General features: G+C 41.5%; 1 protein-coding gene across 17 annotated transcripts in view; it reads left to right on the top strand.

The window, feature by feature from the left end:
* Positions 1-18,115, top strand: part of trpm3 (transient receptor potential cation channel, subfamily M, member 3) — a 135,416-nt gene that overhangs the window by 27,535 nt on the left and 89,766 nt on the right. For 4 of the 17 annotated variants that reach the window (XM_031849178.1, XM_031849173.1, XM_031849169.1 and 1 more), the window contains exon 1: positions 117-2,045. The exons of 11 other annotated variants lie outside the window; for them this stretch is intronic. In XM_031849178.1, coding sequence (XP_031705038.1) covers positions 1,956-2,045 — 90 coding nt within the window. In that variant the 5' untranslated portion in view covers positions 117-1,955. Of the gene's footprint in view, positions 1-115; positions 2,046-18,115 lie in introns of those variants that run through there. 2 more of the 17 variants (XM_031849182.1, XM_031849177.1) reach the window with 2 other exon arrangements.

Raw genomic sequence — 18,115 nt, 5'->3', positions numbered from 1 at the left:
TTTGCGTCCCAACCACACAAGATGCAGTCTAGATCGGTGTTTTTGAGATAATAATTAACCTTGAAGATGGTTGTGGTCCGAGCAAGGGCGACGGAAGGATGGCAAGGTGCCCCCCCCCCCACCCCACACACTTTATGCCCTTGGCCCGATTTGGCGTTGCGGTCTCTTGTTAATTTCTGTTTTAATCTTTTGTTTTGACAAACATTTGAGTGTTTGATTATTGTGAGTCAGTCACTCGCTGGAGAAAAACAGTCTGAGTGACTAGAAATAGAAGTAAAGGCACACCAAACACCAACAAAGATGAAGCAACCCATTGCTGACTAATTTAACCTTTTTTGTTTTTGTGCTTCATAATCACGCATTTTAGTCTTTGAGAGCTGTTCTTCACTGATTAGGTTTGCCCTTGTTGATATGATCCTGGTCCCTACGGTGCAGCTCTATGGATGGTTGCAGCGTGTACGCCAATCACTTTTAGAAAACGTAATTTTCTAATGCAACTAAATCAGTGAGAATACTCAATGAGCCTTTAATGAAACCTGATAACCCACGGACTTGTGTAGAAATAGACAACAGATATTATTGTCCATGCTTAAAGTTAACACAAAGGGAGATGACTAAAAATATTTGGGTCTTACAGCTGTTAAAAATGGGCATTTGGCGTGAAAGGCTAGTTCATTTGTTAGCAGTATAATGTACAATACATATACACAATGTGATATCTTTCTTTAGGAATGCAGCTTAGTATTCGTGCCAATACAGCAAACTGAATTGCATCAAATGGGAGTGGGGGAGGTGCAATAAGACAATCTCATCAAAAGCTCTATTTTTTACTGTTCTTGTTTTACCACTTTAGAGCTTTTATGCATAAATAAAAGGACACACATGCAATTCAGTAAGTGGGTTGTACTCCTCTCCAGTTGTTTCATGTGCTTCCATCCTCAAACTCCATCTGAATTCATTCTGTGAGACAGGGCTTTGACTCCACTTCACTCATTTCCCTTTTGACCACCATACAGTGCCTCGTCACATCTCTTCGCCTCAATTCTCTCCATCTTTCCCCCCCTCTCTCTTTCTCTCTCTCTCTCTTTCTCACCATCGCTCATCTTTTTTTTTTACCATGCGCAGAGCCAATTTCTTCTCTTCCATCCTGTCCCCATAGTTTCAATTTCAGCTTGTTCGTCAGTTGTGTTGGATCTTATTTTATGTCTCCCCATTCACTCTCTCCCTCCATCTCTCTGTCTCTTTCTCTTCCATTCTCCCTCTCTCTCTCCCTCCTCCTCTCATCTTAGAGACAGTAGTGTGCCTGCAGCCTCAAATCTAAGCCGCTGCCTGTCAGGCAGCTCCGGTTTTGCGCTCTGCGCTACTCTCCTTTTCTCTTCTCTCCCCTCTGCGCTATACTGCACTGCACTGCACTGCTCGTCTCTCCTCTCCTCACCTCACATCTCCATCTCTTTCACTCCTCTTTCTCTTTCTCTACCTGCATCCCTCTCGCACTACGCGCTCGTATCTCTGTTGTGCATTACTGCACTCTGCTCCATTGTTTGGGGAAATACAGTACACTCTGTTTTTTTTTTTCCCGCTGCCAGAGCTGGGTACACTCTGGCTACTGGTGGAACAGGAATCGGATGTTCCTGGTGCTCCAGGTTTGGCTTGCCTCGAACTCCTTGGATCTGTGTGGGCCGGAGAGGAGGAGAGGGCAGGGAGGGAGGGAGGGGAGGGGGGCAGAGAGCTGACCAGGTGAGAGCTTCATCTGCTCGGGGGAGTAAAGGCTTCACAGTGGTGGCAGTAGCGGTTGATGGTTGTCCGTCGAGGGTCATGCCCTGGGACCTGCGTGCTTTTCGACTGTTGGAGTTGGAGATCCTCTCCTATTTTTGCCCCCCTGGTGGGGCAGCATTGATCCTGGTCCCGGTAAAAGCTGCCGGGCACCAGTGGCTGCACCGTGAAGAGTGGGCACCATGAACCAGCTGGATGCACCACGGCCACTCAACTGGACCATCAGAAAACTGTGCCATGCTGCCTTCCTGCCATCTGTACGCCTGCTAAAGGTAAAAGAGGGGCAGGGAGAGTGGGGATGAACTAAAAAAAAATAATGGAAAAATGGAGATGTATAGTGAAATATTTCAGGCAGCCCTTCTGCTATCCTGCCACTTTCCAAACGAAGATAAGTAGAAAGAGGTGTTGGGATACAAAATGAATGCTGTAAAATGCCACATCCCTGGCTTCCTTTAAGTATATGTAGTGTACAACCCAGTGGATGTAAGGCAGGCTTTAAGAGGGGAAAGAGGGAAGGATGTAGTCAAAAATGACGAGAAGTGTGCCAAAACTGCCAGCATAACACTAAGCTTTGGAAGTATGGGGATGCGCAAAGAGGGGAGGAAAAAAATGGTGGCGGGAAACGCAGGAGCATGGTCTTAAAAAGATGCACACGGAGAGTGAGACAGAGAAATTGAAGAAGCAGTGACAAAAAGTGTGCTGAAAGAGAAAAAGCAAAGATTTATACATGATTGAGAGCAAGAAAAAAAAATGAAGGAAGAGAGAGGACGAGATATGGAAAGAAATCAGAGGGCGAGTGTGGATTACAGGGGTCCAGTGTTAGAGATAGCAAGGGTGAAGGTGAAGAAGAATGCGAGAAGGCGAAAGGAAAGGTAGATGGTGAATGAAAGAGGTAGAATATGCGGGAAGAGAGGCTTTGTAGGGATGGGTGAGCAGAAATGTTGAATTGGACATGGCAGACAGGGACTGAGGAGATTTAGGAAGGAGGTTGATGTGCAACATCAAATCCCAGTAGACAGGTAATAAAAATGTATTCAACAATGCAGCTCAATGGGAAACCTTGTGTTGGGCTTGTGTATTTTGTTAGACGTCACCTGGGTTAAGTTGGAAAACCACACATTTTCTTTTCATCACCTGAGCAGAGGTGTGTAATATAATGTGTTGTGTTTTATTGACTCAGTTAAGTGCCTTTATAGGGCTTGTTGACAGATATTTGTAGCCTAAAATCTCATCTTTATTCATGTATGTGCTTTTCCAATTACTGGCACTGTTTAAGGAGAGCTATTGTTGGAGGTCTTGAATGCCTCTTCTCCCCACTCCTTTGATCTGGCTTTATCAAAGTGTCTCACAGAATAGTGTCCCAGTGATGCTGAAGCACACGACGAGAGCGCCTGGGCTCACATGTCAGCCATTTGCATTTGTACAGCCTGGTTAAATGAGCATCAATGTAATCCTTGATTGAATGGGCATAGGGTCTGTTTGTGTGTGTGTGTGTGTCTGAGGACGCACACGGCGTGGTTGTTAACATGTGATTACTGTGGAACTATACATGTCAATACAGGTTTGCTAGTGTTGTCTCAGTGCATGTGGGGTGTTTGGAAATGGAAATGGAATGCAAAAGTAATGAAATAATAACATTTCTAAATCATAGCTTATTTTATTCCCAGAAACATTTTGTGAAGTAAATCTACTCCAAACTCCCTCACAAGTCAAACTGAACTCAAACGCTTCCCAAGACTTGAATTGATTATGCAATCAAGTGGGACCTTTTGGATTTAGTGCATTAACACTGAATACATCATTCCCTCTGTGGGAGCATACTAAAATAAGTTTTATTTGACTTTAGGGTTTCCAGCTGTGGAATAGAAAATGTTCCCATCCCATAATGCCTCTGTGGCCAAGGACGGCTTACTCAGGAGCTTCAGAATTAACAGCATCATTACCGCAGTGTTCTCTTCTGTTTACCTGTTGACATGAATTAAAAACGAGTTTTTAAATATTGATAGTGTAAAAAATCATTTTGCTTCAGGGTGGATCTTTGCTTCAGAATGACGTTTTTGATTGTCACCGCTTTTGAATCGCTGACTCTTCATTTTGAGGTGAAAGTCTTCCAGTTTTAATGTCAGTGTCTGTATCGGCACCACGGATGGAGCTTCAGGAGATAATGGGCCGCGAAACTGTGTCTTGTGTATGTGAATCCTCCGAGGCAAACATCAGGCCGTCACTGTGAAACGTTATAAGCCTGTCATTATTGTTGGCAATTTCTGCATGACAAGCACTTTCCTCCCATGTCCCTCCAACTTATTACCTGCTGCTGCTGCTGCGCGCTGCATACTTATGCTTGTGTGTGCACCTGAGTGTGACTACAATTTATAGGCTGTCAGTGATGTTTTGTGACTTCCTTGGACATGAAAATCTGTCTGACAGATTATGTCTGTGTGTGTGTGTATGTGTGTGGGCGTCGGTGTGTCCTTATGTCTGTGCATATGCCTTTCTATGTTCGAGTATGTGCATTTAGAAAGCAGTGCTACAGGCACAGTTGTCGTTGCAGCAAATATGTAACGTGCAAGCTCTGGTGTGTGAGCATGTGATTTGAACCCTGTGATTCGCTCACAGTGGGAGAAACAGTTGCAAAAAGTGTTGATAACAGCAAGAAATGTTACCGTCTACATCATTTAAGCTCTACCACCTTAAGTGTCTCCTCAAGGCCAGTGGTCCTTTTATGAGTCGATGCAGTTAATCAAAAAACTATTAACACTTTCACCGTCTTCCTTGCCCACATCCATTATCCTTAAGCTGACCACTTAACGAGTGGAAGTGTGTGTGTGTGTGTGTGCGCGTGAGACTGACGTGAAGCATGCTCAGATATTGATCATCCGAAGATATCATTTCCACAGTGGCAGTGGCACAAGCTCATATCATTGATGGTGGAATTCACTCAGTTTGACGTGTCATCCATTAGAGAGCCGCGACTGACTATGTGTAAAAGTTTTACTAGTCTTGTGGGGACATAATGTGATGATAAGGTTAAGGTTATTCTAAATGTCAGGATTAGGCTGGAAGCGGTTATAGTTAATCAAGTTATCTTTAATGAGGAAGATTTGCTATCCAGTTGAAATAATGTGGATGTGTTTAAGTTGAAGATATTTCCCAAATACTTGTTTTTGTCTGCACGTGTGGGAGTGCTCCACTAAATCAGCTTTATTAATGATCCCAAACTGACAATGAATCAGGTTTGTACTGATATGACTCCTCAACAAGTAATCGTTTTCCTTACAACAGCTTCCTATTGACCTTTAAAATGGCAAGCATTTGGTCAAATGCCACTTCATAGAAGACTAATGCCCCTATTAGACAGGGGGGGGGGGGGAGACACCTAAAAAGGAAGAGGAAGCATTGCTGGAGTTTCACTCTGGTCCATGTGCTCTCATCCTGTGTGTCGAGCCAAACGGCCAGCAGATCACTGTCCCTTTGTACCCTTGTGCTCTTTAAGAAAGAGTGACGGCGTAGATTTCATCAGAAACGTCTTTCTGTTTGACCTTGTGTCTTGCTCCTGAAATGATATTATATATTTGCCATGTTGACGGCTGAGCTTTTTTACAAGTTTAAGCCTGGGGTTTAATGTGGACTCAGCGCGGGCTGAAGTGTGAAACAGGGAAACCGTATTGGACAGAGAATCGGAAATGGAAAATCTATCGTCTTTCATCCTCTCTTGGCAACTTTAATACTTCTTTCATTCACGAATATATTTACCAAAGCCCCTATCTCTTCTTTTGATAATATAGGTGACGGCCTCTCAAATATTTAACATTTTGATTGTGTGCTTTTATAAAGTCTCACTTTTGATCGTCATTCTACATTAGGTTGTCTTAACTCTTCTCTATCACCTTCAAGGGAATTTTCTGACACATCTCACCCTTTTAGGAAATCAGATGGTGTGAACACCTCTGCAGTAATTGTGTGAAGAAAATGCTGCACACAGTGAATACAGTAATAATCTTTTCTTTGGCTTTCTTCATGAAGTCGATCATTTTCTGCCCTCCCTCTCTTGTCTCTGCATTTCTTCTTCTTCTGTCTGTCTCTCTTTCATCTTCTGCCTCTTCCTCTTTTTGATACAATGTCCTCTCTCTTCTCCTTCTGTCTCTCTCTCTCTTTCCTTTTTATTCCGTTGCATCCCATAATCATGAAGCATAGATAACACTCCATCTTATGCAAAATATATGGGGGACGGGATGTTGCTGCTAAAAAAAAAAAAAAAATCTCTCTAATGCTAAAAATAAATTTGCGTTACATAAAAAGATTCACTGTTGCAGTGCTTTATATCATCTAGTTTAGCTGCGAGGAGTGAGTTTGCATGGGAGTTCATCCTACACACCAATCTAACATAATGATATTTGTAAAAAATCTCCTATTTTTAATGTGAATTCTGACACCTACAATATACAGTAAAACCAAGGAGTAAAGTTTAATCAGTCACCCGTAGGTGGCACCACACATTTTTGTATCTATGGTAGATACAGTAGATGGATACAAGATCTCAGCACATGGAACTTACTAAAACTAAAAACCTTGACAGAGATGGGTTTCTTGTTTCCATACATACATAAGTACTCTTTTAGTATGTATTCCACATATGTTTATGCAGCATGAGAACAGAACTTTTTGAATATTGTATTCTCTATGTATCGGATCTATATTAGGGAGTTGGTTTGGTGTCCTTTAAATAATGTAGATGTTGCACCAGTGCAGCAGCCAACAGTGCTACACCTCAGCATATATTTGCTTTAACTGACCAAAGAGTGTAATACATTACTATGTTGTAATCACCCGGTGGATAAAAAGTGTCTTTATAACAGATGTAATGTGATTGTTGGAGCAGCTAAAGTCTTTGCATTATTCTCCCCCTGTATGTTATGCCTCATTTAAACATTCTGATAAATCATTTAGATTGGGACAGCTGGGATTGTTCCAATTGCCAAGCTCTCAGAAACCGCTGATTATCCGATTAAACTTGCCATGTTGCACGATAGTGACACCCATAATACGCACATTACTTTAGGACCGTTGTTTCCATTTTGTTGTTGTTGAGTTTATTTAAGCAGGGGAAGTGCACATAAATCCCAAGAGTGCCGAGTGTTGCTCTCAATAACGTTGTTCCAATAGGTTGTATCTTATACTATTTGTCGTCTCTACATGTAAACAACAAAGCATGTTCCTCACAACATTACAACAAACAAAGTGGCCACAAACAAAACAATCCCAATTGGTAAAACTACACAAAACATTATGTGGAGGGAATTCAGTATGTGTACAGTACATGCACAAGAAAACTAGCCGGTGTTCGCTTATATTTTACAGTGAATTGAATGTCAGTCTTGTATGTCCCAAAATACCCACCCTCTTTTTTTACTTTTAGTTACACACTTACTGACAGATCCCAACGTGTTGACATCAAATGCTACTTGAGCGTTGAATGAAAATGGAAGAAACAGCATGTTGCCACGCACACGCCTAAGGGAAGGTCCTTTCCCCTTTTCTCTCACTCTTTCTCTTCCTTCTTTCGTGTGTGACCAGAACCTCAAGCTCACAGGGTGTCTCAAAGCTTGCTTGTTTATGTCTCAATTACACAGCAAATACCGCGTTTATGAGATTTCAATTGGCACAGTATCTCACTAATGAGGCAAAACGAGAACATAAGCTGCAAATTAACACCTCATTCCTTTATTCAGGCACACAAAGACTTTATATTTCCTATTTGGCATGCTTCCACTCAACACTATGGGAAGTGAAACAAGCTGTGTCCATATTTATCTTTTAGCTTTCGAAAATATCTGGATCTTTTAATAAGAAACCAGCTCGAGGAAACAATGTGTCGTTATGCTGTTGGTACTCTTTGTTTCTAAATGCATTTGTCTTGAGTTAATGCAACAGATTTTACAGAATGACTCTACGTACCGGTCAGCTGCTGAATCATTTATGGGAATCGATGCTGAAAGCACCTGCATTTGCAGAATACATGTATAATTTGGGGAACCACTTCTAGCTTTCGCTGTGGACATTTCTCCCATATAGTGAACGCCCGTGGCGCGCACACGCTCACACAAATGCAAATTCTTTATCCATCCACCCACAGCTTCCACGTGGACTCAGAGTAGCAGCAAACATGACATCAGCAGTAGATTCATGAACTCTGAATGCAAACGTTTGACCTGTACACTGTCGGGGGGAATTGTATGCTGGTGACAGAGGGCTGTTTAATTATGTACAAGGACAGTGTTAACACTATATACTGATGTAGAAAGTGTGACACTGGTATTTGGAGTATTTATATTGTGTATTTGTGTATTCGTTGCCGGGTTCTATGTATGTATGTGCAAAGGTTCGTGCATGTCACATATTACATTTGTTTGTCGACACGGTTTATAAGAATATATGTAAAACTGGTAGGAACTAGTACATCATGAGGAAAACCATTAAAGTAATAATAAGTGTAATATAAGCGTAATTGAATATAGGCTTAGTCACCTTCTTGCCAAGAGTTAGATCAATACTACACTCTCCTTTCTGTCAGAACTATATTGAGCTATAGCTGTGTGCAGGCTAGCTAAGCTTAGCATAAAGACTTGAAACAGGGGGAAACAGCTTGTCTGGCTATGACGTACAGTACGTACACCCATCAACAGTACAGTACATGCGTTGTTTTTACATTTAGCTTAATGCTATTCATTTAATACTCCGTAATGTAAACCTCTAAAATGCAATTCTTCGCACAAATCAAAGTATATAAGTGCTGTAGATCCAGGACCAACTAAATGATTTACTTTGATTATATTTAAGTGTTGCTTTTCAGTTATAGGGTGGACTTTCCTTGAATAGGTAATGAGGCTATTTCACAAGGAATGTTGGACTGTGTGTGTGTGTGTGTGTGTGTGTGTGTCTGTATATGCATCAGGATGTGCTGGTTGTGGTTGTCTTTTGTGCATCATGGCATATTCATATGCACAGATCCTTCGAAGGAAATTTACATCCAATCAATGGGTCAAGAATAAATCAATTAATGAACTCATTTACATTTACATTTAATCACACTCACACATAATTGGCGTAGCTGTTAAGATAATGAAATGGTATGCTGAGGTGTGAGGGCAGGATGGGAAAAGGGTTGAAATTGCATCCCAAGCTAAGAGACTAATATTAGAGGCTCTCTAATATTCTGAGATCTGAAGCCGTATTGTTACTGCAATCAATCAAGCTGTAATCCATGTTGAACTGAAGCCAGCCAATCAGTGCTACTTGACAGTGTGGTGAAAGGCAGCCAGATTAGTTGTGGCTTCAATAGTAGCACCATGGACAGCGACTGCACAGCGTCTCAGAATTGAAGCTACAACAAATGAAGACACAGTGATAGTCCAAATCCCAGCCTGAGATAGTTATTCACTACAGTCAATGTTGAATATGTTACGTTATTTTGCTGCTTTAAAATAAAAGTATTTAACTAACTAAACAACAGGGGACTTTTATTGTGAAGAATTCAGAGCAAAATGTAGTAATCACAAAATTAGCAGAGCTTTGTTAGCAGCTATACTGCAGAGAGTATGAGTAAGCGCCTAAAATAATGTGCAGACTTTATATGAAATTAAATGTTGCTATCCACCGTTTTGCAGGTGCTCCTTTGACCACAAAATATATACAATCCCGATCCGAGGTGGACAGAATTAAGCTGACACAGCTGAGGTGCATTGAAAAGTAAAAGTGAAACCACGGCCAAAGATATCAAATGTATGTCATACAAGATAAAGAAAAGATGACAATCTTGTGCAAAGGTTTCAGCTCCCCGAGCCATAGATATGCTCCCAATCTTGTATTTAGCACATTTAATAAAATGATGATTAATCGATTATCTTCTCCTTTGTCATTCAATAATCAATTAATGGACTAATCATTTAAACTCATAATTGTACTGTACCGTTGAGATTGAAATAGCTTCAGGGACAAAAGTCATATTGTGTAATAATTTACAGCAGTGATCATGTTCTATGGCACATCCCACGATCGTCCAAATGTGTAGATTTTCACTCTTTGAAAATAATCCTTTGTTTCTTTGCTCAGATTTTAAAAAACATACAGTAGAGTAGTGAATAGCTATCATACAGTTGCCCGTTTGAACCTCAGCCAAACTCATGGGACTCAAAGGACGCATAGACATACGCGTCTGTGGATGTCTGAGCATGTGGTCGTATACATAATTGATATGGCCTTGTGGTGTGTGTCTTTGTGTGTGTATGAAAGGTTGAGTCATGATATAACTTCTCCAGATTCTAACCTATTATAAACGGCATGCGAGCTTCTGGTTGACTGGTTGACTGCAGTATATTTGGCTGCACTGTTTGACGACCCAGTTCAACCTCCCAAAACCTTGGTAGAAAATTCTTATTTCTCCCGCCCAACCTGCATGGTTGCGCACATTGAGGTGCCATCTGTCACGCGAAGAGGACAGACTGAGAAGATTGAATATTTTTTTTACTCTTTGTATATTACTGATTTAATATTGTTGCTCAGCCCTGGAGGAGATCGAACTTCTGGAGATGCACACAACGGGATCTGTTGTGTAAACAGTTACAGTAGTTTGGCCTTTATCATTTTAAGACGTCAAATAAAACCAAAGTGTTTTTTATTAGTTTGTATTGGGTAGCCTTTCACATGTGGTTGTTTCTACCTCGGATTTGTGGAGTATGCATTTATCATTGTTAAGAATTGTATTGAATTTCAACATTACATTGAAGAAAACAGTTTCTTTGCAAAAGGATGCATAGTGAGCATTGTGGTTGGTTACTTGCTCATGATGTATTCTCTATGAAAACAGAACGTATCTTGCACCTTGTCTGTTGCACTGTGACGGCCAAATGAAGAGGAATGATAACATCTTTTTTTTTTTTCAATATGTGCATTGGAAAAGAATAAGATTCTTTATGACGGGAAGATTCCTTTAGCAAAATGCTTTGATGTAAGAGAGCGTTGAAACAGAGCCTGTCTATCCTGCCTTATATCATGTCTCATTTCATCATCTCTCTCAATCTGTACCTTTGTATCTGTCCCTTTCAATGTTTCCCTCTCTGCTTCAGCATCCGGGAATATCAATGTCACACTCGGTCTCATATTCTCTCTGTTGATCATAATTTATCATCTTACTCAATCACATTACTGTTATTATATCTTTTCTTATTGAAGAAGCTGAGGTTAAGCGTCTTCAATTCTTGTTTGAGAGCAGTTGCCATGTTTAAAGGAATAGTTTAATATCTTGTGAATGTACTCGTGGTAAGAGCAAACGGCAAGCAGGTAGTCAGGGTTTGATTAGCTTAGCTCATTTAGCATAACGTCTCAGATGGTTGTCTTGCAACTTCATGGGGATGACGAGGCTCCAGGAATCCTCTGCACTCTGCAGTTGGCCGCCAACAAATAGTTCAAGCACGTAAATCCCTGTAAAACCTCATCCTGGTCGTTTTTTTTACAATTCTGTTTGCGTTAATCAAAAAAGGTGGGCCAGATGTTTCCCTCTGCTTCCTGTCTTTATGCTGAGATAATCCCTACTGGCACTTGCTTTATACTGGTGTTGATTTTTCTAGTATGCCTTGCTGTAAGAAAGTAAATAAATGTCTTTCTCGAAATGTTCAACTATTCCTTTAACATTGTTCTGGTTAAAAAAAAGGAAACTGATTCACAAAATTCCTAAAGTTAAGATGTTTTTTTGTTGCCCAGCTGCCGAGCAATGTGCTGCACTGTGCAGTGATTGGAAGTGGGAAAGGTCATCGGACATGTTTTATGCCACACACGCACATGCACACACACACTCACACACTCACACACTCAAACACATTTGTTGTCAATACCCTGATGATCTCCTCTGTCTCCATATTCATTTCTTTGTGAAGGCCTTCAACACATTTTTTATTGACAGTTGTTGTTTTAAATAAGAGTTTGCACTCCGGAATGGGATCATTTCTTCAATCTGCCCAGTTCTGTTTTATGATCTACAGTATACTCAAGAGGAAGTCACACTTGACCGTGTATGTTTCCTTTCTGGAAACAGGTTTTTTCTCCATCACGTCACACTTTCTCTATACAGTAATTGATCTCTCTTCCCCTCTGTTGTTAGCTCTTTGTCAACATCTGTCGTTCAGTCTGTATCCATGATCCTACCGATACTGTCTGATGCGGCTCGCACAGTGTGTTGTTTCAGTGTCAGTGATCTCACTCAGGACATTAGCTGCGAGTGCTGGCATCTTAAATCATGCAGGGGCAGTTTTAGCTCCCCCGCATGCCTCCTCTAAAATGTTTCCCTGTGCTTGCACTCGTGGATCAACACACAGACACACTAGAACCCCAAAATAAAAACACACATTCAGCCAAATATCAACACCCCCACACACAAGCACACACACGCAAGCCCCTTCAACAGGTAAACCAGAGAGACAGTGCTGTTTTACTGTGCGTGTGTGATTAGCCTGCTTCTTCTCTGGCTTAGAGTTGTAATGATACTAATAAAAGTGAATTCCCTTGCTTGCAAAATGGATAAGGAGTCTGTACCCAGTGGAGGCATTAGGGCGTTTTCCTCAGCTGAAATAGATCGCACATGCCCTTGTAGGCGCACACACACACACACACACACACACAAACACACACACACACACATACATGTGCTTCATTGCATGAGCTTCATGAAAAGCATGAAAGGTCTTTGAAGATCAGTCATAATATTAAGCCTCAAACTTCAAATCGGGTGAAAAAAAGGCTAGATTCCCTTGTGTCGCTATTCATAGGAATTAAGGCCACATGTATGCAAATTGTCCTCTTCATTTCTGTTTCCCTCTCCAGCTTTCCTTCCCTGCACCTCAGCATCTATCTCTATGCTTCTTCCTCTCGTACTCTCTATATCTCCTCACAACGTCTTACAATCTGTTACTCTAACGCTGGCCCTCTTTAAATGGGAGGAACAGCCCTTATTCTCATAGCACATCTACAGGACAGCATGCTGGGGAGTTCGATCAGCTGCAGTCAGTGTGTGTGCATGTACGTACATGTGTGTGCAGAGGTCTGCCTATGTAACTTTCTTTCTTTTATCTATTTATTTATTTACCAGGGAAGTGCATGTTAATCAACATTTCACTTTCCATCTCAATGTAAATGTGCCAGAGTTAGCTAGAGAGCTAATTTTCACCTGTAGTCCCTGGGCAGGTTATTTCACTATAAATGTATTCAGGGGGTAGGTTCAACTATATACACCATGGGGGTGGGAACAGGGCTGAGAAAAAGAGCCAGTGTGAAGGTGTAAAATAATGTGAAAATAGGCCAAATGTATCACGAAAGTAAATTAGATTGTGTGTGTGTTTGCTCTTAAATGTACGTTTGTGCATCTGTGTGTGTGTGTGTGTTTAATATTGGGTAGCATTAAGTATGTGAGAGACCTTATAGGGAGATGTGTGAGTATGTGTGTGCATATGTGTCTGCATGCGTGTATCTGTAAATTGGATATTGGGACATGGGAAATGCAAGTGAATAGCATGGCCACACAGGGCTATTTCTATCCTTCTATCCATCTCTCAGTCCTTCTCACGCTATCTCAGCTCTGGATTCCTCTCTCCCGCCTCCTTCTCCCCAACTTTCCTCCTTCCTTTATTCTCTCCCCGTCATCTCTCCCTTTCTCCTCCTGTCCAATATATCTGATATAACTATGGCCTTATCAGCCCAGTCCAACCAGTCCACCCTGTCAATATCCCATCTCCTATAGGCCAATCACACTTCCATTTTAGACCGTGGGTGCAGCCCCAACACCCTGAAGGGATGACTGTAATTTTACATCTAAGAGGTTATTACAGCCGTGCTCCACTTTGGCTTCCAAAGTGCAATTTTTACAAAAGTCTAAAATTATCTCTGCAATCCTCTCATTAATCATTTCCGCTGCCTTTAAAATCCTGCATCCAATAGTCAGATTTTCAGTCTTTCCCATATTTATTGCATAATGTTTAGTTATGTAGTCAGGTTTTTATTTTATTTATTTTAAATAGTCACTCTGCACTGAAGTAGAGTTGTTGTTTTGCCCCTGGGGAGAATTCTCTCTCTGCAATAGTTGTGCAGGATTTACCTCCACTCCTTTTCATCTTTACCTCACCCACTTCTAGACAGCTCAGCTACGGTACATTAATCTGTATCTATACAAATTCAATTTCTGCCTCAGCTACAGTAAGAGATGATTTTCATAAAAGCAGAAACGAGGGTCACTCTGTCTGACCATATAGGTCGCAGGCTGGGGTTTATTGGACAGGAGTGAAACAGAATGGGATCAAACACAGTCAGAAGGTCATTTGTAGAAGCAGCTACTGCATGAAGTCTCTTTACTAAAGGATAAATACATCTTCCACAGCTTGTTGGTATTTCAGCATGACTTTTTGTGAATCGTCGCTGACATTTGCAACCTAAACATAATTTGATACACCTGTGCATTACTTTGTTAATACACGCTGCTTCTTGCTGCTCTTAGATACTTTGGCCTTATTCGTATAATAGCACATACGTATAGTATGGGTGTTCTAACAGTGTGCCTCCCTCTACAGTGTGCAACAACAGCGGCAGAACATCAAGAGGATTATACTGTCTATGAGGACAAGCCGAGACTTAGACAGCACTGCTCTCTCTGCCTGCCTTTCAGCTTGATCCCAAAAGGCGGGAGGAAAGTAGGATGCATCACTTTCCCAGAGAGAACAAGAGAGGGGGGAAGGGGCTGCCAGAAAAAAAAAAAGAAAGGGAGAAAAATGAAAAGAGAGAATAATAAAAGAAAATAATGAAATTAGCTAAATGATGAGAAAGGAATGAATTAGCCGACAGAAATAGGTACATAAACTAGGATGCAGGAAGTCTGTGTGTAACGGTGAATGTGTGCACGCTGCTCGGTGGGATCGTTGGCAGGTTCTGTGGCACTGAGCACCAGCTCCTGTCCTGCCAGCAACCTTATGTAATGAAGCTTTATCCCTGACACTCCGTGAGGGTGAGAGGTACAGCGGCACATTGCCTTCCTGCTGTACACCGCCATGAAGAAATATCAAGCTGGAGATCATTAATGGAGAACATGAATGGGACTTGCTTGCTCAGCTTCTCTTTTTTTTTTTGGTTCTTCATAGATTACATCTCGTGCTGTGACTCAATCAATTGTGTTAAAATTGTTTCACTTTAAAAAAAAGCTTGCTCAAATGTCACGTTGGTCTTGTGCATTCAACTTATAAAGGTCGCTTCAGTTTCAAATGGGTCAGTTGTTGAATCATTAATATGCTAATCAGTGCACAGTACTGACCGCTGGAACAGATTGGATATGGAATTAGACTTTTCATATATTTTATCAAGTAATTGGACGTCCTTGAATCTTACTTACGGTACAGTGCCAGTTGTTGCTGCTTAGGGTGCTACAGCCACCAGGAGGCCCCTAAACTGTGAAATTACAAATGTGAAATTTCTCGACTTTTTTGTACGGACAAGCATGTAGTTTTGATGCTATTTTGTATGTTTTGTATTTGGTATAGTGATTAACTATGAAGTTAAATGAAACAGTGACTCTGTGCTTAGTGCAAAACGTGCATCTAGCTGTTTTAGAAATAGTGAGATGCACTTTCTCTTGACACACTCGCTTCACATACCCGGATTGTGTACAACAATGGCTAAATGGCATATTATTTCAGGATTTCTGCTGACTTTCTCTTTGTTGCTGCATTTGTTGCTTTGTCCTCCGTGTTTCTTTTGAAGGATCACCACCATACTTAAACAAATTCTGACAGACCTGTCTCAGGTCAAAGTCACAGGGTCAGGAGGACAGGCAAACATTGCTTGGTTGAGTGGAGCGGGGGTTGAAGCTGAAAAACAACCCTTGTTCTTAGCTGTTGAGCTGGCGTCCCAAATGGCATTTCTCGTATGTTTTTATCTTGGGCTACTCATTGCCCCGTGAGAGCAGATCCATATTGTATGTTTTCATGAAATACTGAAGTTTATGAGCTCTGCAGAACCAGCTTTCGTATCCTGAAGTGTGTGTGTGTGTGTGTGTGTGTGTGTATTACTTAAGCGTTTGTATGTGTGTGAATGTGCATCTGGTAAAGAGGGTCAGGAGCCTCACAGTAGCTGCTGCCAAGGGAGGCAGACAAAGAAAGCCTAGACCACAGAGAGGCTGTAAATGAGAGTATCTATTTGGGGAAACCTCACTCTCCACAGCTCTGAACCACAGGTGCAGAGAGAAACACACACGAGTCATTTCATGGGCAGACACCAGCTCATGAGCACGCATGAGCATGCAAAGTACACGTCCACTGGGACATGTGCATACAGTAATGTATGTATGTGTGTGATAGTACATGTGAAGTTGGAATTGCTTGCAATCAAGCAATTGCTCAAACATGCATGGGCACGCACAGATTCTCACGCACAATCTCTCTAGCGCTCCCATTATTTGCATGTTTGTATGGAGGCCTTTCCCCCCTGGATTTGAATAGATTGATAGAACGGGGCAGGTTAGTGAGGTGGGAATAGGGGGAAGAAAAGCAATTAAAGTGGCAGTCAAATAGTGGTGCAGCAGAGCATCGGATGGAGTCAGTCCCTAGCTTAATTACGCTTAGCCCTCACCAGCGAGTTCTGTCATCACGGCACACCAGATGAGCTGGGAACATGTGGTCAGGCTTCATGTTAATGTGCGATCTAACTCCACTATCGCCCATCTGATATCGGAAGGAAGAAGGAAAACTGAAATTGTAAATGTGCGGTTGAAGTTGTTGAATGAGAGGAGACTTATAAACACACACTGTCAAGTGCTGACTGACATTATGAGGAACAGCTGACTCAAAGATGATGCAAGATAATTTTAACATCCAGTTCTTTTCAGATAGAGAGACTCTGAACTTTGAACAGATTATTCTATGGCTTCTTTTTTTAAAGCTATTCTTAATTATTGTATTCAGGTCAACACTCACTTCAAGTCCTTTATTTCATGTTGATTCAAGTCACCTTCTTTGAGCTTATCTTTTGTTCATACTAGAGGTGGAAAAGGTATTTGATCATTAGATACATAGTTCGTCATTGACACAAGAGGCGTCCTGCTAATTAATTTTTGTAATGTCACCCGTAAAAATCAAATTGTGAGTTTCCCAGAGATTTAAAGCCTTAGTTCATACCCTCCATCCCGTTCCACCACCCCTCAGTCCTCCAGATTCCTCACATGTCCCGACTTCTTAGCATTTGTGTTGCAGGAATGTGTCTGTGGGCTGACAGCCTGACAGCGAGAGAGGAGAGGAAAAAGAAAGTCAAAGAGAGGGAAAGGGAAGAGATGAGAGGTGATGAGATGTTTCAACAGTGAAAAGAAATGGAAATAAATCCCATTTTCAGTGAGAAAGAGAAATGGAGAGAGGTTGAGGACTGAAGGCAGTAATTAATTGCTGTGGGAATGAGACAATAACTCAGGAAATGGAAAGGAGTCAAGAGGTCCAATGTAAAGCAGAGAAAAACAGGAATAGAACAAGAAAACAATGTGATTATTAAGACAGCCTGAGAGCAGGAGAGGATGCTGGAGAGGACAACGCATAAGAGAGGGAGACGTGTCAGAAATGGAGAGTGAAAACCTGGTAATGAATGAGGGTGTGAAAGAGAGAGGGAAAAACATAGGTTTCACAAGCTCTGGTCCTTAGCCAGCTCTTTTTGCCTTATCAGGCAAGTCCAGACTTGGGAGAAAAACATGTACCCACAATGCACTGTGGCTCTTGCCCATCCGCCTGGAATGAACCCCTAACCCGGTCCTATCAGCTCATAGGTCGCCTGCCAGTGCCAGTGGCTCTTCATCTCTGGATTTAGGGAAGGATTTATGTGCAGAGCTCAGCAGACAGGAAAACACCAACATACACAAACTCACGTTATCGGCAATCCAAAGGAGAGTCCAGGTCACATCACGGTCTGCATCTTTGTCCAAGTTGGCAGTTTAGACACGAAGCACGATCAAACAGAACATACACATAAACACAACACCAATACAAGCACTTACAGACACACACTTACAAAAAATGTACACTAACTTGCAGACCAAAATATAGTTGATGCTTTGTTGTGCCGGCTAAGAAATGAACTATAGTCGACTGATCGTTGAATCTTTTTTTCATGCTCATTGACCCCCCTCTGTTTAAGCTTTATGTATCTGTAGAAAAATAGTAAAAACAACATTTCATTGCCAAGATACATGTTACTATTACTTAGCTGTTGTTTCAGAATAATGGCCAGCAGTGTGTGTGTGTGTGTGTGTGTGTGTGTGTGTGTGTGTGTGTGTGTG

This window comes from Anarrhichthys ocellatus, unplaced genomic scaffold (assembly GCF_004355925.1).
Source record: "Anarrhichthys ocellatus isolate YVR2014 unplaced genomic scaffold, GSC_Weel_1.0 scaffold9, whole genome shotgun sequence".
Classification (NCBI taxonomy): Eukaryota; Metazoa; Chordata; class Actinopteri; order Perciformes; family Anarhichadidae; genus Anarrhichthys; species Anarrhichthys ocellatus.
The sequence above is the reverse complement of the archived record's forward strand: the minus strand, read 5'-3'. Positions and strand labels throughout refer to the sequence as shown.